General features: G+C 40.9%; 1 protein-coding gene across 1 annotated transcript in view; it reads left to right on the top strand.

Annotated features, from left to right (window-relative positions):
* SNX27 (sorting nexin family member 27) overlaps positions 1–21,359 on the top strand; it is an 80,687-nt gene extending 59,328 nt beyond the window's left edge. The window contains exons 7-12 of the mRNA XM_010857497.1: positions 170–333; positions 8,508–8,597; positions 15,058–15,207; positions 15,526–15,654; positions 16,010–16,069; positions 17,450–21,359. Of these exons, the coding sequence (XP_010855799.1) occupies positions 170–333; positions 8,508–8,597; positions 15,058–15,207; positions 15,526–15,654; positions 16,010–16,069; positions 17,450–17,497 (641 nt within the window). The 3' untranslated portion in view covers positions 17,498–21,359. The remainder of the gene's footprint in view (positions 1–169; positions 334–8,507; positions 8,598–15,057; positions 15,208–15,525; positions 15,655–16,009; positions 16,070–17,449) is intronic.
* Positions 21,360–21,514: the final 155 nt, after the last annotated feature.

The raw sequence follows: 21,514 nt of genomic DNA, 5'->3' as shown, positions 1-21,514 counted from the left end.
TGGCTAGACAAATAGATATTTTGTGGTCCCAAGGCAGAGCTCCTTGACGGTCTAAGCTGATGTCCTGGTTAATGATCAACTCCATTCTTGTCTGCTTTACACAGTTCATACTAAGGAAATGCCTTTTATGTCTTCTCACTCTGGCTTGCTTTGTTTGTCTTCTCTCTAGTGCGTAAGCTGGCACCTAATGAATTTCCCCATAAACTCTACGTCCAGAATTACACATCAGCTGTGCCAGGTACCTGCTTGACCATTCGAAAGTGGCTTTTTACGACAGAAGAAGAAATTCTCTTAAATGACAATGACCTTGCTGTTACGTACTTCTTTCATCAGGTAGGTAAATTGATCTCCCTGGAGAAGCCTTTTTTCTCTTTCTGTTTGTATATAATGGTCATTTGCCAATCCTGTGTGAATCCTTGAGTAAGTTGTTTTGCCTCCTGGATTTTAGTTAAATTTATAAAATGTTCTTTTTTGTGAAATTCGTAAAATTCCACAAAAGATAAGTTTAAGAAATGGATATCCTTGAATTCAAAATGTATTTATTATTATTTTTTAAAGCAATAGCAAATGAAGATTACGGGGCTGTGTACTTTTTCAAAAAGATCTTTATCAGACAGTATGGAGATTCCTTTAAAAACTAGAAATAAAACTACCATATGACCCAACAATCCCACTACCCCGAGAAAAACCATAATTGAAAAAGGCATGTGTACCCCAATGTTCATTGCAGTGCTATTTGCAATAGCTAGGACATGGAAGCAGCCTAGATGTCCATCGACAGATGAATGGATAAAGAAGCTGTGCTACATATATACAACGGAATATTACTCAGCCATGGAAGGGAATGTATTTGAGCCAGTGCTAATGAGGTAGATGACTCTAGAGCCTATTATACAGAGTGAAGTAAGTCAGAAAGACAAATATCATATATTAATGTGTATATATGCAGCATCATATGGAATCTAGAAAGATGGTACTGAGGAACCTAATTGCAGGGCAGCAGTGGAGATGCAGACATAGAGAACAGACTTATGGGCATGGGAGGCAGAAGGGTGGGATGACTGAAGAGAGTGGCATGGAAACATATACACTACCATATGTAAAATAGATAGCCAGTGGGAATTTGCTGTATGACTCAAGAACTCAGACTGGGGCTCTATGACAACCTAGAGGGGTGGAATGGGGTGGGAGATGGGAGGGAGGTTCAAGCGGGAGGAGACATACGGATTACCTATGGTTGATTCATGCTGATGTATGGCAGAAACCAACACAATAAAGCAATTATCCTTCAATTAAAAATAATAAATTAAAAATTTTTTTCATCAAAACTATACATCCATAGAGCTTAAAGCATCAAATAGTTCTACACAGGTTATTATGAAAAATATTAGTTATTCCCACTTCTTTCCTCTCATAGGCAACCACTTTCACCTCTTTTTACCTTTGTTTTTCTGTTGTTACTTATTCCATCTTTTTAAAAAAATTTATTGAAGTATAGTTGATTTACAATGTTGTGTTAGTTTCTGGTGTACAGCAGAGTGATTCAGCTAGGCATATATATATTCTTTTTCATAGTCTTTTCTCTTATGGTTTATTGCAAGATATTGAATACAGTTCCCTGTGCTAAATGGTAGGTCCTTGTTAATTACCTATTTTGTATATAGTAGTATGTATCTGTTAATCTTAAGCTAACTTATCCCCTGCACTTTCCCCTTTGGTGAGCATGTGGGATCTTAGTTCCCCGACCAGGGATCAAACACATGCCCCCTATATTGGGAGCATGGAGTCTTAACCACTGGACTACCAGGAAAGTCCCCTGTTTCTGTTTTTTAAAGAAGTTCATTTGTATCATATTTTAGATTCCACATATAAGTGATATCATATGATATTTGTTTTTCTCCAGCCATGTTGCTACAAGTGGCATTATTTCATTATATTTTATGGCTGAATAATACTCTATCACACTCACACACACACACACACACACACATGTTCTTAATCCATTCATCTATCCATGGACATTTAGGTTGCTTCCATGACTTGGCTGTTATAAATAGTAATGCAGTGAACATTGGGGTTCTTGTATCTTTTTGAATTAGTTTTCTCCATATATATGCCCAGGAGTGGAATTTTTGGATTGTATGGTAACTTGGCTCTACTTTCTGTTTTATGAGGACCTCCATACTGGTTTCCACAGTTCAGTTCAGTTCATTTGCTCAGCCGTGTCCAACTCTTTGTGACCCCATGAATTGCAGCATGCCAAGCCTCCCTGTCCATCAGCAACTCCCGGAGTTCACTCAGTCTCATGCCCATTGAGTTGGTAGTGTCATCCAACCGTTTCATTCTCTGTTGTCCCCTTCTCCTCCTGCCTTCAATCTCTCCCAGCATCAGAGTCTTTTCCAATGAGTCTGTTCTTTGCATGAGGTGGCCAAAGTATTGAGTATTATAGTTTCAGCTTCAGCATCAGTCCTTCCAATGAACACCCAGGACTGATCTCCTTTACTATGGACTGAGTGGATTTCCTTGCAGTCCAAGGGACTCTCAAGAGTCTTCTCCAACACCACAGTTCAAAAGCATCAATTCTTCAGTGCTCAGCTTTCGTTATAGTCCAACTCTCACATCCATCCATGACCAATGGAAAAACCATAGCCTTGACTAGACGGACCTTTGTTGGCAAAGTAATGTCTCTGCTTTTTAATAAGCTGTCTAGGTTGCTCATAACTTTCCTTCCAAGGAGTAAGCGTCTTTTAATTTCATGGCTGCAGTCACCATCTGCAGTGATTTCGGAGCCCCCCAAAATTGGTGTAGCTACTTTCCTCAGTAGCTGCACCAATTTACATTCCTACCAACAGTGTAGGAGGGTTCGTTTTTCTCCACACCGTCTTCCAGCATTTCTTATTTGTAGACTTTTAAATGATGGTTATTCTGACCATTGTGAAGTGGGAGATCCAACCAGTCCATTCTGAAGGAGATCAGCCCTGGGATTTCTTTGGAAGGAATGATGCTAAAACTGAAACTCCAGTACTTTGGCCACCTCATGGGAAGAGTTGACTCATTGGAAAAGACTCTGATGCTGGGAGGGATTGGGGACAGGAGGAGAAGGGGACGACAGAGGATGAGATGGCTGGATGGCATCACTGACTCGATGGATGTGAGTCTGAGTGAACTCCGGGAGTTGGTGATGGACAGGGAGGCCTGGCGTGCTGCGATTCATGGGTTCGCAAAGAGTCGGACATGACTGAGTGACTGAACTGACCTGAATGATGAGCGATATTGAGCATATTTTTTAAAAAATTCATTTTATTGAAGTGTTGATTTATAATTGTGTTAATTTCTACTGTACAACAAAGTGATTCAGTTACGCATGTGTATACACATGTTCTTTTCCGTATACTTTTCCATTATGGTTTATCACAGGATATTGAATATAGATCCCATTGCTATATAATATGACTTTGTTCTCTGTTCATCCTATATATGATAGTTTGCATCTGCTAATCTCAAACTCAGAATCCTTCCTCCCCTGTGGTGACTGCAGATCTGTTCTCTGTGTCTGTGAGTGTGTTTTCTGTTTCACAGATATGTTTATTTGTGTCATATTTTAGATTCTACATACAAGTGATGTCATATGGCATTTGTCTTTTTCTGACCGACTTTGCTTAGTATCATAATCTCTAGGTCTGTCTATGTTGCTGAAAATGTCGCTATTTCATTCTTTTTTATGGCTCAGTAATATACCACTGTGTGTGTGTGTGTGTGTGTGTGTGTGCGCGCGCGTGTGTGCATGCATGCACGCGAGTGTATGTGTAACCCAAGTCTTCTGCCTTGCAGGCAGATTCTTTACCATCTGAGCCATCAGATCACATATGCCCCTTTAAATTAATTCCCAAGTATTCTATTTTTTTATTACAGTTATGAATGGAATATTTTTTCTTTATGTTGTTGAAGTAGAAAAGTTATTTTCTAGAAGTCAGACTATCTGGTTCAAGTACAAGCTCTCCATTGGGTAAATACTTAACATAGCTTTGTTAACATCTGTTTTCTGATCTGTTAAAGGGTAATAGTAGTACTTCACTTTTTTTTTTTTTTTAATCAGTATCAAACTTTAAACAAAGCAGAGGTTGTGAAATTACTTTTTGAATTATAAAACTGTAAAGCAAAAGTAGGGCTGGCTTCCCTGGTGGCTCAGTGGTAAAGAATCCACCTGCCAATATAGACAGAGGTTTGATCCCTGGGTCGGGAAAATCCCCTGGAGAAGGAAATGGTAACCCCCACTCCAGTATTCTTGGCTGGGAAATCCCATGGACAGAGAAGCCTGGTGGGCTGTGTAGTCCATGGGGTTGCAAAGAGTTGGACACAACTTAGCAACTAAACAACAACAACAGACCAAAACATTTAGGTGGATAGATAGAAGAGCTTTTATTTTCGTATCAGTGTCTCATACCCCAAAACTTTTTCAACTCTCCTGTTTCTTCAGTTTTTTAAACAGCTTTATTGAAGTATAGTTGACACAATAGACTGTATATATTTAAAATTTATAATTTGGTAAGTTTTTGTTTTTGTTTTTGTTTTTATACTCAACCGTTTAAAAATGTGCTGTTCAGTAGTGTTAAATTCACTTCATTATGTGATAGATCTCCAGAACTTTTTCCTCTTGCAAAACTAAAATTCTACCCATTAAACAACTCATTTTCCTCTCCCCTACTTATGGCAACTCTCATTCTACTTTCTGTGAACTTGACTACTTTAGATATCTCATGTAAGTGCAATAATATATTATTTGTCTTTTGTGACTTGCTTATTTTATTTAGCATAATGTCCTTAAGGCTTATTCATGTTATTAAAGCTGAATAATTATATGCCATTGTATGTGCATATCACATTTTGTTTATTCATCTGTGGATGGACATTTGGGTTGCTTTTACCTCTTGGCTATTATGAATAATGCTGTTATGAACAGGGTTATGTAAATGTCTCTTCAAAATTCTGCTTTTAATATCCCCAGAATCATGATCAATGGCTGGATCATATGGAAATTCTGTTTTTAATTTTTTGAGGAACCGCCACACTGTTTACCATAGCAGCTGTACCGTTTTACATTCCCAGCAGTACACAGCAGCTCAAATGATTTTATGATTGACTAGGTAAACAATTGTGCCTTTTGGAAAATAATACTGAAATTTTTCCCTCACTTAATTTTAGTTGATATTTTTGTATCATATTTTGATGGTGGGACGTCTCATGCATCTCATCAATTCTAAGATGCCATCAGTTGTAAGATGCACTAGTATTTTATGTACTGCTAAGAGAAAAAAGCTACCAATTAAACAACATATATCATTGATTATAAGACACATCCCAATTATAGGAATAATAAAATGTGAGAAAACTATGCATCTTAGAATTGATGAAATACTAGATAATGCTGGTAATGTGCCTTTTCCTTAAAAAATTGATAAAGTCAAAATCTATAGTAGGATATATTTATTTTCTGGCTAAACCTACCAGATTAAACATACATTTAAACTACTTTTTGAAAGCTTACTAGAATAATCGTAATGGATTTTAAGAGGCGTAAACCTGTGAAGAGAATAGGTGGGACGCAATAGATGAGAATGGTCAACACTTTTTAGAAAACGAATGTTTGAATGAGTCAGCAGGACTTTGGTATTTGGTTATTGTGGAAGAATTGATAAGAGGCATGTGGAAAGTTACAAACGTAAGGCAGTTAACTTAAAAGGAGAACGAAATGTATAAGAAAAGAAGCCCTGGTAACAGCACATGATTTAGTTGTGAATAATGTTTACATGCTTATAATAATGTATTGAGTACAGTATTCAATACTGATTACTGATTTAGTTTTTATTGAGATGTTGGAGGAAGAAGAGAGAGTGCAGGAGTGGTATATGAAAGCTAAAACATTACGATTTTTGGCTGCACATTATGGTATGCGGGATCCTAGTTCCCCAACCAGGGATTGAACCCATGCCCTCTGCAGTGGAAGCATGGATGCTCAACCACTGGACCACCAGGGTAGTCCCTAAAGCTTTTTTTAAAAAACTCTTTTTATTTATTTTTAAAAATAATTTATTTATTTATGGCTATGCTGGGTCTTCGTTGCTGTGCAAGCACTTTCTCTAGTTAGGTGAGCAGGAGGCTACTCTCTGGTTGCAGTGCGTGACTTCTTTTTTTGGGGAGCATGGCCTCTAGGGCGCGCAGGCTTCAGTAGCTGTGGCATGTGGATTCAGTAGTTGCGGCTCCCGGGCTAGAGCACAGGCTCAGTAGTTGTGGCACACGGGCTTAGTTGCTCCGAGGCATGTGAGATCTTCTGGGATCAAGGGTTGAACCCATGTCTTCTACATTGGCAAGAGGATTCTTTACCACTGGGCCACTAGGGAAGCCCAAAACTTATTTTAACGCAGCAACTCAACATTGTCTAAAATTGACAAGTTAGGGAATTAGCATAAGCATGACATTTAGAATTATGAAAGGAATATCACAAAAAACTGCTTACAGTCCTTAACAATATCTGGAATGAGGCTGTGCGATCAAACTTGTTTTGGTTAGGTGCCTCTCAGTAATACATATTTTTAAAAACTATTATCTCTTTTATTTCATAAGTTTTTTTCAATTAAGGGAAAAAGGAATCCAGTGTCCTGATATTTATGTTTTCCACTCAGCTAGTCAGGCAATATAATCTTGATTAGAAATGAGTGAGGAGAGAACATTTTTACTGCCCCACATGAAAATAGTTCACTTAGAGTTGCGGGAGTAGATGTTCACTCTGGCCCACCTCTGCCCAGGGGAAGTGGTCATCAGTAAGTACTTAAGTGCTATTACTAGTCGGACAGTTCTAGGTATTAGAGATACTGAATTGATAAACCAATATTTGTTTGTTTTCCCTCTTTACTTCTCTCCCAACTTTTTCAGTCTAACTGATTTAAATTTGATCTAGCTGGAGCACCAAGTCTTTTGGTGATAGTGTTCAGGTTCTGCAGGACATTGGTGGCAGTTCTCATTGAGCATCGCCTCTGGGAATATAATCTCTCTGCCTAAGTGAACCCTCACTTGTATGGCTAGGACTGGGGAGACACTGGGATACTCTTTCCAGTGGCAGTCCCAGGGAGGATATATCCTTGTGTGGTTCAGAACAGGCAAATGATGCCAATGTCAATGATAGTTATAAAAACTATTTATATATATTTTACAAAGCTGTTAACATCTTTTATCTTGTTTTGTTCTCTACCTTCAATATGGATTTTATTCTTGTTTTGCAGACTGAGAGGGTTTAAGTGACGTACTCAAATGTATATGGGTACGTGACAGCTAGAATTTGAACTTGTCTCTTGACTTCAACCCTGAATTCATTCTAATTGGCAAATGTTTTCCTGTAAAAGACTATGGGGAATGATTTCTACCTGAAGGAAATCGGCAGTTTTCTGATGAAGATTCAGGTGGTTCCCTGCCTGGTGTCTGCATAGGGTTGTCTTTGGAGTAACTCACTGAGGGTACATCCTGAATGCCCTGGACAAATGGTTCTGTTTGTTCTTTTTCTTTTTTTTCCTCCCAAAGATCAGTTTTCCCTTCCATTGGATTTTTAAAATTTTTCTTGGAGTGGAGGAGAGGTGGAGTAAGATTGGGAAGGGGATGTATGTTTCATACAGCTGAACCAGGAATAGTTTAGTATATTATATCTGGATACCTTCATTTTTATATCAGATTCTCGCTGGAAGCTTTTCTGTTTATGGTCTCATATTTATCACTTCTCTCTTCCAGTTGCTACCCCGCTGGCCTAAGGTCTTGTTTCACTTCATGCTTAAAGTACCACAGTATCATTGATCTTCCTTGTTTCATTCTCTTCTTAGCTTAAGTCATTTGGCAGTCATGTAGAGATCAATGTTTCTGAAACAACAACTTTTTATTATTTGTTTTAGCTCTCTACTGTCCTTAAGTCTAAATTCCTATGCCTGCTCTTTGGGATCATTCATGTTCTATTAATCTATGCATCCAGAATTACTTTTCATTGTCCACTAACATGTATCCTTTATTCTGATCAGGCAGGTTTGTCTCCTGAATATATTTAAATTCAAACCCATTTCTGTTTCCTGACTTTAGCCTGAAGTTTCTCCTATTCAGCCTATCCTGTGGGGTCCAACCAAGACTTCCTTGATAACTACAGTTAGCAATACACTTTCCTGTTCTGGCTGCATGCATCACTTACAATTTATGTCACACATTTTTGCTACTTCATCGTTATCTTTTTACAGTATTGTGTACTATCTTTCAGTGTTCTGTAATTATTTCACATGTATAAATTAACCTGAATTTAAATCTCTTAACAGGACAGACGTAGAATAAGAGTTGCAGAGTTCACAGGCAATGATGATGATGGTCCAGATGGATAGGAATTATTGTGAAAATGAATCTGTATCCCTTTATTTTTATCAAGAATGTACTTGATGATAATTTTTACAGTTCTTTCTTCCTTGCCTTTGTTTTGGTGACAGGCTGTTGATGATGTGAAAAAAGGTTACATCAAAGCAGAGGAAAAATCCTACCAATTACAGAAGCTCTATGAACAAAGGAAAATGGTCATGGTAGGTTTATGTTCCATAATCTCTTTATAAAATGCCCCTTATCCCTATTTAAATTTAATTTAATTTTATATTGGAGAACAGGTGATTTAAAGTGTTATGTTAGTTTCAGGTATAGAGCAAAGTGATTCAGTTGTACATATATCCATTCTTTTTCAGATTGTTTTCCCATATAGGTTTTTACAGAATATTGAGTATAGTTCTCCATGCTATACAGTAGGTCTTTGTTGATTATCTATTTTATATATAGTAGTTTCTATATATTAATCCCAAACTCCTAATTTGTCCTCCCCGCCCCCACCTTTCCCCTTTGAAAATTATGTTTGTTTTCCAAGTCTGTGAGTCTCTGTTTTCTGTATATATTCATTTGTATTATTTTTTAGATTCCACATGTAAGTAGTTGTGATAAGTCCATTTGTAGCCTTTTTTTAGATTCCACATATAAATGATATCATATGGTATTTGTCTTTCTCCTTCTGACTTACTTTACTCAGTATGATAATCTCTTTTTGAATTATAGTTTTGTCTGGATATATGCCTGGGAATGGGATTGCTGGATCATATGGGAATTCTATTTTTAGTGTTATGAGGCATCTCCATACTATTTTCCATAGTGGCTGCATCGGCTTACATTCCCACCAACAGTTGTTGGAGGGTTACTTTTTCCCCACACCCTTTCCAGCATTTGTTATTTGTAGACTTTTTGATGATAGCCATTCTGACTGGTATGAGGTGATGCCTCATTATAGTTTTGATTTGCATATCTAATAATTAAAAATGTTGAGCATCTTTTCATGTGTTTTTTGAAAATTCCCCTTCTTATCTTTTAAATGTTGTTCTAGTCATTTTTGAAAGATGTTGCAACCTGGTCAGTGACTTAACTGATTTAAAAAGGAGTAGTATTGGGACTATCCAGTAGTCCAGTAGTTAAGACTCCACACTCCCAAGGCAGCGGCATGGATTCAGTCCCAGGTCAGGGAGCTGAGATTCTGAGTGCCACATGGTGCAGCCAAAGAAACAAAAAAGGAGAGGGGATATAGAGCTTGATATAAAGTCTATTGTGTTCCTCTATTTAGCACACTAAGAGCTTATTGTTTTATATATGGGTATATAACTTTATTATTAGTGATTACTAAACAATATTCTTTTTTATAATAAAAAGGCCTAAAAGATGTGCAAAACATTTAATATGATAAAAATAAAATTCTATGAGAATATTTAGGTGTTTTAACATTAGAAATTATTTTAGTTCTGGTTTAGCAGTGGTGAAGTCATTTGTTTTCACAACTCCCATCTCTGCAGTTGCTCAGACATTTATGCTCAGTAGTGCTCTTGGTTAGTGTGATATCCTAGAGCTATGCTGTTTGATTCCATAGCTACTAGCCTCGTGTGGCTACTTAAATTTAATTTTAAATTTATTTAACTTAAATAAAATTTAAAATTCAATTCCTCAGATGCATTAGCACATTTCAGGTATTGAGTGAGTTGCTGGTAGCTACTGTATTGGACAGCTCAGACACGGAACATTTTCATCACCACAGAAAGTTCTGTTGGAGAGGGCTACTACTATATTCTTAGAATATTTCAAAAATAGTTTTGAATTTATATCTGCCATAAATGGAGAGATGAAACTTGTCAAAAATAAAATGTATAAAGAACATTTATAAAGACTCTACTCATCATTTTAAAACTTCTTTCCTGGCCAGTTCATATAGTTGAGAATTTTCCAATTATAGTTTTTCCTAATAGTTTTCATATAGTTTTTGCACGATAGAATAGGAAATCACAGTTCACTCCAGTATTCTTGCCTGGAAAATTCCATGGTTAGAGGAACCTGGTGGGCTACAGTCCATGGAGTTGTAAAGAGTCAGATATAACTGAGCAGTTGAGCACAGTTTTTACAGAAGGCAATAATTGCATTGGTAATAATTCTAATAGGCCACTTGAGTTTCTTTTGTACTTTCTGAGCAGTTTTTAGGAGGGAATGTTTGGAATAAGAATACAAACAAGTTAGCCACTGAAGTTATTTAGCTCCTAGTCTTGTATCTAGGTGGGATATTTATTTTATCACTCATATGACAAAGAGGGAACCATCTACCAGTGTTCTGCATACCAACAGGCTGAAATAGACATTCCCCAAGTCTTTGAAATGGAATTAAGTCTTCGCAGAATTTTGGTTAAGGAAATGTTGCTGTGTGGGAGACAAGATTTTAAAACTGAGCTTCCACCTCCTCTCTAATGGTATTGTCTTCTATATGTTAATGCATAATTCTGACCAAACGTCTGCATCTTTTGGTGAAAAGGGCTGTTAACCCCTACAATAGTTCTTTGGCTTTATCAAAACCAACAGAATCAAAGTAATTTCATAAAAGCTTCTGAATGTGGAATACATACTGTTTCTTTGTACAGATAGCACTCTAAGTGCACTGTCTTCCATTTATACATTTACAAAAAATATTTGTTGAGCACCAAGTGTGTGCCAGGCACAATGCAAGGTGCTAGAGAAATAAATAGGTTTGAGTTGTTCTGTGGCAAAATATAGCAAGTCTGAGTTTAACAAACATAGTAATCTATTTTGAAGTTATTTCTTAGACTCAAGTCTGTATCTTGTCATACAAGGTGAAGAACTCAAGTGCAATTCGTGCGTCGATGTTCCCTTGGGTCGTCTTGAGTATCCATGTAAAGCATGCTTAAGCGTTCATGGGGTCTGCTCTCCTGAAAGCCTGGTGCCAGTGTACAGTTTTGTACTGGCCATGTAATACCGAAACCTGACTTTAAAGACTGCTGCTGCCAAGTCGCTTCAGTCGTGTCTGACTCTGTGCGACCCCATAGACGGCAGCCCACCAGGCTCCCCCGTCCGTGGGATTCTCCAGGCAAGAACACCGGAGTGGGTTGCCATTTCCTTCTCCAGTGCATGAAAGTGAAAAGTGAAAGTGAGGTCGCTCAGTCATGTCCGACTCTTCGCGACCCCATGGACTGCAGCCCACCAGGCTCCTCCGTCCATGGGATTTTCCAGGCAAGAGTACTGGAGTAGGTTGCCATTGCCTTCTCCTCCCCCTCCCCCCAAAAAGCTTAGATTTTATTCAAGTGTTAGTGTTCAGAGACATTAGCCTAGACAGTGGTCATGGTCAATACACTGAAACTTCCACCTCTGATGGATCCCTCAGAGCCCGTGGGTCTTGATACCATTATGTATAATAGCTTAGCATGTTGATAGGCCTAAGATTAGGCCTGATCACTACGATATTTTGCCAGATAACTGTGAGACTTTCAGCCATTCACAAACTTCTCACTCTCAGTTTCTTTTTTGTAAATTGGGGATGTTAGGATTGCTTGTTATCAAGTAGAGTCTTGACGAAACCTCACAAAGTTCTTAACAGATAAATAAGCTTTGCATAAGTTCCTTTGCTCCCCACATACAGAGGATAGCTCATACCTTTGCCGTAGTTTGTAATACCCAGTATGATCAAAATGTTTTTGTTTTTTACTTATTTACAAAGTTAGATTGAATCTCAAATTTGGATGGTTGAGAATATAATGTATACAAGACTTGTTTTTTATTTTTTCTCTGTCTTTTTTTACTCTCTTTCAGATAGTGAATGTGTGTAACTTATGTCTTACGATTATTGAACTGACAAATAGAGGTTTCTGGGTTTGTGTTTGTCAGCATAATTTTAATGATTTCACATAAGGTGGTATATGTGGAGGTCAGTGTTTCTCAAAGTGTAGTCCCCCAGCTCAGTTACACAGGAGTCACTTGTGAAGCCTGCTTCAAGTGCATATTTCTGGACTCCGCCTCACATATACTAAGCCAGAATCTCTAGGGGCAAGATCTAGAAATCTTTGTAAAGATTTTTACAGAAGCACCCTAATGAGTCTGAAACTTAAGGTGCTTGAGAATTGCTGCCCTTGAAATTTGGAAGAGTTGGTTCCCATGGTTCCTCTCAGGCCTTGATTTCAATATTAGATCTGGTTTGACCCTCCGCAGGAAGTTTGGGATAACAGAGAGTTCTCCAGAATGGATTTCCATCCCCCCACTGAAAGTGTTTGCTCTGTTAAGTACTTTGTCTCTGCCTGAATAACTGTCCTATTTTGGTATTTACCTATCTTGCTGAACAGTGAATGTTTATAAAATGTCTCAGGCCATACCTGTCCTCTTCTCTTGCCTAATGCGGGGCAGTCATCTAAGTGGTATGCAAATCAGAGAAGCTAATTTAGGATACATATTTATTAAAAATATAATATGAAAGGAGAATGGACAGGGTAATTTTTGTTTGAAATACAAACAGATACATAGTTATACCCTTAAGTAAATATGTTTGAAAATAAAGGTTAACTTCCCTTTTGGAAATTTTGATACATGTAAAATTTTAAGTATTTCTTCTCTGCACTTTCTGCAAATCCTAGAATATAGAGATTGCCCTCTTAAAGCTGAGAAGTACTACCTGACCTGATAATTTTGGGAAAATCTTGTTTCCCCAGTGACACTTTACCTTAATGGAGCCTTTAAAATTATTTTTTGTAGCTGTCATATATTGAATACCTAATTATGTACTAAGTACTTTCAGAGGTTACAAATAGCTGTATGGTATAGATGCTATTTAATGTTATTATTTCTGTTTTTCTGGAAGAGGAGACTAAGGCTCCTAGGTTTAGTAATTTGCTTGAGTTCAAATAACTTGCCCAAGATTACGCATTTAGGAAGTGATGGGGCCAGGATTCAAGCCCAGGGCATCTGGGCCCAGGAGCTGGATCACTCTTTGGTGCAGTTTCCTATCTTGTCATAACCCCAGAAGAGGTCTTTCCTGTATCATCCACTGCCTGTCATATTTACCAGAATGAAGTAGCCAGAGATTTCTTTTGATCATAGTGCCAGTAGAAGGGCTAGGCAGTTTATCACTGACTCAGGAAGGATGATGATAAAGGGTGATCAGTGGGGTAATGGAAGGAAGGAGACAGAAGAAAAATGATGCAAACAAGTATTTTGGCCCTTCTGAATTGACACTGACCCTGTGTTCTTGCTTCCCTTTTTTAAGTTTTCACCTTTAAAGTGGTGGTTATTTTACCTGAGCAGAAGTAACAACAAAGTAGGGAGGGGAACCTGTGGTGTGACTCCTTCCCGCCCCGCCTCTTAGACCTCCCCACACAGTCCCTGGTGGCAGTAGGAAGCAGCGCTGGGCACCGCCCCTCGGCACCAGAGCCACAGGTGTAGGCAGCGTAGGGTCTTTCTGTGCCTGTGTCTCTCTTGGTGAGGCAGAAGGCAGCTCTCCAGTGTATTCCAACTTCCTCACGCATCTAGTTGAAATCAGCTAGGGGCTCCACCTTTGTCTTCTCTCTAACTCTCTATCTGCACACATTTCCACTGTGCCTGTTGTTCCTGTGTGACATGCAGATGGTGGTGCCACACAGATGCAAGACCATTTGCTTGTTTCCCAGGCAGGCTATGAGGAAACCAGGTCAGAGTCCATGCGTCGTCTTTTGTTCTTATCATCTTTTCTCTGTTTCTCTCCTACTTTCTTTCCCGCTCCTTCTCTTTTACTCTGTCCCCTCAATTCAAAGTAGTGTTAAGGAAGAGAGAGGCTAGCCTTAACTGTGGAGGAAAAGAGTCAAAAGAGTTCAGAGACCTCTCTGGGGAGCCTTGTACCTGCGAGGGTCACATAGGTCACTTGATTCGGGTCCAGATGCTTTTTAAGGAGACATATATGCTGGAGACCCAGGGGACAGCGGGGCTGAAGGGGACTAGTTGGTAATAGAGAAAAAGGATCAGAGGCCTAGAAACTAAAGCTGATTTGTAATCCTGGTTGTACCACTTATTATTACGTGTAACATTAAGCAAGTCTCATATTATTCTGGGTTTCTATAAAGTGACTAAGTTTTAAGTTTCTCTCAGCTTAAACCTTTTATGAATATGAGATTGGTGGTTTACTCCTCATCACTGAGATCACTCTAACTTTTGATTGGAGAGGGCATGAGAAACATTAGTTCTCAGATAGATTTGATTTCATCCCTTGCTGCTGCTAAGTCACTTCAATCGTGTCGGATTCTGTGCGACTCCATAGACGGCAGCCCACCAGGCTCCCCCGTCCCTGGGATTCTCCAGGCAAGAACACTGGAGTGGGGTGCCATTGCCTTCGTCCCTTAGGTACAGTGAAAATAGAGGGCGGGACTAAATGGCATTATGAGTTCCCTCCTTGGAGTCTTGGTTGCAGTCTCTTTTCTGGCTTCATTTATTTATCTTTGTTAAGTAGAGAAAGAGACAAGGGTTGAAGTATGAAAGTGAAAGTTAGAAGGAGGCTGAAGGATCATCCAGGAGTCCTGTCCCAGCTTAACGATGCATGTGAGGCCAGAGGCACGGTCTGTAGGTTGCGAGGATTTTCTTGGTTCTTTTGTACCTTCTCAGCAGCTCTTGAGGATGGTATAGTTCTAGAGTAGCACTGTTTCTCTTTCCTTTTTTTTCCCCTAGTACCTCAACATGCTAAGGACTTGTGAGGGCTACAATGAAATTATCTTCCCCCACTGTGCCTGCGACTCCAGGAGGAAGGGGCATGTCATCACAGCCATCAGCATCACGCACTTTAAATTGCATGCCTGCACTGAAGAAGGACAGCTGGAGGTGAGAGCCCACTGAGCACGCCCCAGGAGGCCGGGGCAGGACCAGGAACGCAGGGAATGCTTGGTGCTCACTCGCTACATTTCGGTCCTACTTGGGGTGGGGGAGAGTGGAGTCAAAATTGTTTTGACTGGGATACCTGGGCTCTGGGTGCACACTGCTCCTTGCCTTCACTGGCTGTTTACATTGACTTTTATTCTTCTGTCAGTCTTTTCCATGAAATGCTATAGATATCTCTACATTTCTTTTCTGCTGCCTGGTTCAGAACCCATCTTACCTAAGCTCCCCAGCATTCTCAAACTTATGCTCTTGATTGTTCAGAACCAGGTAATAGCATTTGAATGGGATGAGATGCAGCGATGGGATACAGATGAAGAAGGAATGGCCTTCTGTTTTGAATATGCGAGAGGAGAGAAGAAGCCTCGATGGGTTAAAATCTTCACACCATATGTGAGTGATGGTTGGGGAAACATGCTTGGGGAAAGTAGATTGGGTTTAAAGTTCTCCGAAAGCTAAATGCATAAATGGAGCTGTAGGGATAACAGTCAAGATCTGAACCTGTTTGAATCCCCAGGTTCTTCTGTCTTTCCTTTAGATTAGCAGTTTCACTTTCCTCTTGACTCACAATTACCACTAGAAGGAGCCAGAGAATAGGAGATGAGCCAGGCCTGGGTTTTATGGAGTCTCTTAAGGTTGTTCTCAGGCTGAGCAAGTTTGGAAGGTGACTCTGGGTAGGAGTTTAAAGGAATGGTTTTGTGATGCCTGGTCTGGAGAAGGCAGTGAATGTTGCTTTGTCATTTTTCAGTTTAATTACATGCATGAATGCTTCGAGAGGGTGTTCTGCGAGCTCAAGTGGAGAAAAGAGGTAATTCTAAACAATCTTGAATTGACCTTTTCATCTTTATTTGTTTGTTTATAATGTACACTCCTTTATCCAAATACCTGGGACCCTCACTTCCATCTTTCTAGGAATATTAGAGACTGGTTATCCCACATGAGCCAGAGTGCTCTTCTAGGAGTATTAGTTAGAGATTGGTCATCCCACGTGAGCCAGGGCACTCTTCGAGGAGTCTTAGTTAGAGATCAGTCATTCCACATGAGCCAGGATCTTCTAGGAGTATTAGTTAGAGACCAGTCATCCCAAACGAGCCAGTACACTCCTCCAGGAGGATTAGAGACCGGTCATCCCATATGAGCCAGGATGCTCTTCTAGGAGTATTAGTTAAGAGACCGGTTATCCCATATGAGCCAGGACACTTTCTAGGAATATTAGTTACAGACTTGTCATCCCACGTGAGCCAGGACACTCTTCTAGGAGTATTAGTTAGAGACCAGTCATCCCACATGAGCCAGGATTCTCTTCTAGGAGTATTAGAGACCGGTCATCCCACATGAGCCAGGACACTTTCTAGGAATATTAGGTACAGACTTGTCATCCCACGTGAGCCGGAACACTCTTCTAGGAGTATTAGAGACCAGTCATCCCACATGAACCAGGATACTTTTCCAGAGAGGTCATTAGCTTTGGATGCTAAACCAGACTGTGCAAAAAAAATCCCTGTTTCCCGTGTCAAGAGGGTGGCTGTTGGCCACAGGCTGTTCATCTCCGTGGCTTCATGGACCCTCCTCTACCTATTTTTTTATCAGTCGCCCTCCGTATTGTTCCTGGTCCAGAAGCGCAGTTGTACTTAGCTTTAGTCCTGACTAGATGAGATGTTAAAGAGCATGTAGGATAACCAGGAGTGTGTGTGTGTGTGTGTGTGGTTTCTCCTGCTGCTTTCCTGCTGTCTGTACATGCTAGTGATGGAACAGAATTTAAAAGATTCTGAATAATTAGCTGCTTACTGTCCAAGAAGATGTTTTTGAGGTTCAGAAAGCAAAGTAAGGAATATGAACATTTATATTCTTGGTTTTGTAGGAAGCACACAGGGCTCTGGGGATCAGATCTGGATTCTCTCCTGACCATTTTTCTTTCTGTGATTCTGTTCAAATTGGCCTCCCTGGATCTCAGTTTTCTCATCTTTTCTTATCTGTGAGATTGAAAGACTGAGCTGGATAAGTTATATCCTAGGTCCCTTCCAGCTCTAAAAGGCTGTGATTCTTGATGGAAAGTTGTATCCAGTGATGAGGCCCATCATGTCGAGTCATCCTGTCGTACATTTTCTGTGTGAGGGGTTGTCTCTGGATGGGAGGAGATGAAGACACCCGAGGCTTCCCAGTAACTCTTGTCTTTTTTTCCTTTCAGAACATTTTCCAGATGGCGAGGTCACAACAGAGAGATGTGGCCACCTAGCCTTTCATTACCCTGTTCCTTCTCTTCACCTTCATCCTCTTATCCCTTTCGTCTCCCATGTCAGACAGAGTAACCATTAACACAAAAGAAGAGAAAAAGGAAAAAAGTCATTATATTCAAAAGCCCTAAACTAAATGTCATTAATAATCCTTCTGAGTTTCATATCTCTGTAATTGAGCTGGTAGAGAACAATAGATGGGTCAGCACCAGGAGTCAGCTGAGTTAAGACAGGAAAAGAAATAAGCCCAACCAATTCGCCAAAGGGATCTTTGTCCTTTCCTCTGGGCCTCATACCAACAGACTCTCCTTGTACTATATTTTTAGAACTGGAACTATGAACTCCATCCATTTGCACTGTTCAGACATATATATGTATGTATGTAAAAATTATATATACGCAAATTAGCTGCACGTATATACATATATATATTTCTTTTTAAATTTCATATTGATGGCAGTACCTTTTTTAGCTTGTGTTTTTACACACCTTTCACTAGAACTCATGATTTCTCTCTTGCTCTCTTTATTTTGAAACAAACTTTAAAAAGGAAAAAAAAAATTTTACAGGGAAAAATACCTCTCCTCATGAAGGACTCGAAAAGTTTACAACCTGCTCGGGTTTTCCCCCCTTTTTTGTATTGAATGAAGATTTTGGACCATGGGTTGCCATAGAGTCTGAGGAGCAAGGAGCATAGTTTCTTTATCTTCAAAAGGCTGCTGGGGAGGAGACAGACGTGTGTTTTTCAAGGGCAGTGGGGCTGCAGATCTGCAGGAAGAGTCTGAAGACTTGGTGTGGTCTCTCTTGATTCCAAGACAACGTTCCTGGTCCATTTCTCTGTCTTCCACTCATGGCCTTTAGCCACATTCCACATCTTCCTGCTTCCTAAGGGCCCCCTGTGCTTTTCCAGCAGGCCTAGAATGAACGGGAAGGGGAGCTCAGGAGGTTGATGCCCAGACGCCTGAAACACTTCATGGTCATGATTGCCCATTTCTCTGCTGTTTGTAAAGCAGGGGTCGTACTCGGGACCAGAGTCAAAGCTGACATCTTTAGGCACAAAGATTGGACTTAGGTAGGGGAGGAAAGAAGAAAGGCGCTGTGTACGTAAGCTTCTTCCTACTCCGTTCCTACCAGTAACACCGTAACTGTTAGGTTCTCTGTGACTTCCTTAAACCACCATGTTGGGGAAGGATCTGACCATATCCCCAAGGCCTTGGGGAAACTTGGAATGGGTCAGTGATCTGAGCCAAGCAAAACCATAACCCGTCTAAGCCAGCTGAGGACCCAGAAAGGAACAGTAGGAATATGGTTGATTTGGGTTGGATCTCAACTTTTAATTAAAAGGAGATTGAAGGAAAATATTTTTGTCCCTTAAAAGAGCGCCTCATCTGACCTTGCAGTTAGACCTTTTGAGACCTAAGAACTGCATTCCTGGGTCTGGGGCCAGGGCTGACTGGGGGTTGAGAATGTCGCTCTCTCAAAGGCTGCCCTCCGGGCGTGAGAGCAGCAGGAGCAACATTCTCAACCCCCAGGCTCCAAAGAGATGGTGTTGAGAGCTCGTAGTCAGGCTCTGCTGTTTCTGAAACACATCTTTGAGCCTCTTTTACTTTTTTCCTTCTCTGCCTTCTGCACAAAAGCCCTCACAGAGTGGCATCTTTTGCTTTGTCTAACTGGGAGGCAACCATAGTTGGCTGTAGTCACTGAGCAGTGTTGGGGTGGTTTGAAGTTTCTGTTTCTGTAACTTGTTTCTGCAGATGGTTGTGAGGCACTTTACTTTCTCTCTCACTCTGTTACCCTGGCAGGCACTTGCCCCGGGGGGTGTGGTATCATGTAGGACATCCAGTCTTTCCTCGCCTTCTCCAAACCAGGCGGGATCGCAGAGTGCAAACTGTAAGGAGGCTGTGCTTAAAGTCGCAGAGAGTGAGCCCTGCCTTGGAGGCTTTGGCACAGAATTAACTTCTTCTGGCATAAGTGAATTTAATAATGAGCCAGAGGACCATGGGAAGAAGGTATGTTGATTGCCCACTCCAAGGAGCTGAAGAGGTTTTTGGCCCCAGCTCCGTTCACACTTTAAAAATAGCAGTTTGCTCCTATTCTGTCAGAGTGGGAGAGGAATGAACAAATCCTGGAGTCCATGGGAAGCCCAAAGGCTGCCCTGCAGATGTGAGAGCAGCGGGGGTGCTCTTAGCGTGTGTAGACGCTGTTCCCTCCCTCCGCCCTGACCTGGCACTCACTTTGCACTTGGAGATTGGGTGGGGCCCACTGGATGGGTAGCCTGTTGGGAGAATATGTTGAGGGCCAGCCCCTACTTGAGGCTGTTCCATTAACAAAGCCCCAGCTTGGGGAGAAGGGGAAGGAGGGAAGGCCCAGAGGAAGGCTTTCTCGTCTCTTCCATTCACAGCAGGTGTCTTGCGATGGAGGCAGAGGTCTCTGGGGCTGTGCAGCTCCTAGGGTCAAGCTCTTCTTTGCATGAAGCAGTGTTCGTGTGATACCCTTTCCCTATTACTCTGCACTTCCTTTCTCGAATCCCTACTATCTTTCTTAGTCCTGGGTTCTGCTCAGGGAGGCTTCTCCTCAGTCTTTTTTTTTGCAATTTGTCTCCAGGAAATGGAGAAGTCCCCCTGCACCCTGCTTTGCCCGCAGCAAAGCCAGCAGGATTGCCCTGGTCTCCTCTCCTTTCACCCCCACAGAGAGTTCCCATCCTCTTTGATAAAAGCTCAAAGTTGTTAGGGGTCAGGAGAAAATGCAGGCCCTGAGAAACCTATCTCTGTAGAAAGTTTCCCTTGGCCCGTGCTTTGGGTTTTCTGCTCTTTATAGTTTAATTTTACTCTCCATTTTTCTCCCCTCCCCTTGCTCTAGGTCTAAGCTCAGCACAGGTGTGTGCTCAGGGCAGCTCCTAGGCCTGGACAGCTCTCAGGGAGGAATTAGGTAAATGTTCAGCATCCCCATACCTGGCCCATCTGGTTTCATCCTTTGCCCAGGCCAGTAGCTTTGGGTCACTCTCTCTTGTACCTCTAAATCCAGTGCTTGGAGCAGCAGTATAGGGCTCTGATGGGAGGTGATACCTCTGTCTCTCATTTCAGAATTTGCCAACTCGGGGACCTGGCTCTGGAAGGCAGTTTTCTTAAAGGGGATGTTATCCTGGGTGACCAGAAGTCTCCAAACCTAGAGGGACAGTGGTGCCCTCCCTTCTGTCCTTGGTGTTCTCTGGATTGATTCAGCAGTAGAAACCATTTGGTCTGTTGGGCCCCAGCACACCTGCTAGGTTCCTTCCAGGTTCACTGTGTCACATTAGCTTCCCTTTGGGAGGGTGATGTGGTTGAATACTCAGAGAGGAGAGGGGGTTGGTGTGCGTCGTTAGTCCCCCACCTTCCGGTTTCACCTCCTGCCTTCCTCTTCCTCTAAACCTGAGCACGTCATGCCAAGGCTCACTCATACGCAGTGGCGTCAGCTCACTCCTCAGCAGTAATCTAGGATGTGTGGGAAGCTTAGGGTTCTGGGGAGGAACAGAATCGAAGAGGGGAGTGATGTGGGTGGAGGCACTGGCCAACTGCTAAACTTGGACACCAGTTTTATATCACGCCCCCTTTGTAAGCCAGTGAGCTGGGCTTCAGTTTTCCCCAAACCATGCACACTTTTAATTTATTTGAGAGAAACTCTAATTGTATTTTCACTGCAGTATCTTGTATTTTTTATTTGTGATTTAGGAAATGTGAAGAGAAAATACACAGACACATAATGGCTAACAGTGTTTCTTTCATTCCTTGTTCTAGAGCTAACCACTCTAAAATTGTTTGGTAATGTCACTTAGTGTAATTAATTGTAACATATTCTTTTAAATAAATTGATTTATTGATGAAACTATTCTTTGGTTTCCTTGACTACAAATCCTTTGGGTTGTGTGGGAAGAGGTGAAGAAGGATGTTTGAGATTTGAGTTTGAATGATCCATCTGAAGATGGGGAGAAACATGTAACTGGCTCTCCTGCACAACTAGTGAGGCGGATGTTTGAGAGCAGG

Source organism: Bison bison, unplaced genomic scaffold (assembly GCF_000754665.1).
Source record: "Bison bison bison isolate TAMUID 2011002044 unplaced genomic scaffold, Bison_UMD1.0 scf7180017864381, whole genome shotgun sequence".
Lineage (NCBI taxonomy): Eukaryota > Metazoa > Chordata > Mammalia > Artiodactyla > Bovidae > Bison > Bison bison.
The sequence above is the reverse complement of the archived record's forward strand: the minus strand, read 5'-3'. Positions and strand labels throughout refer to the sequence as shown.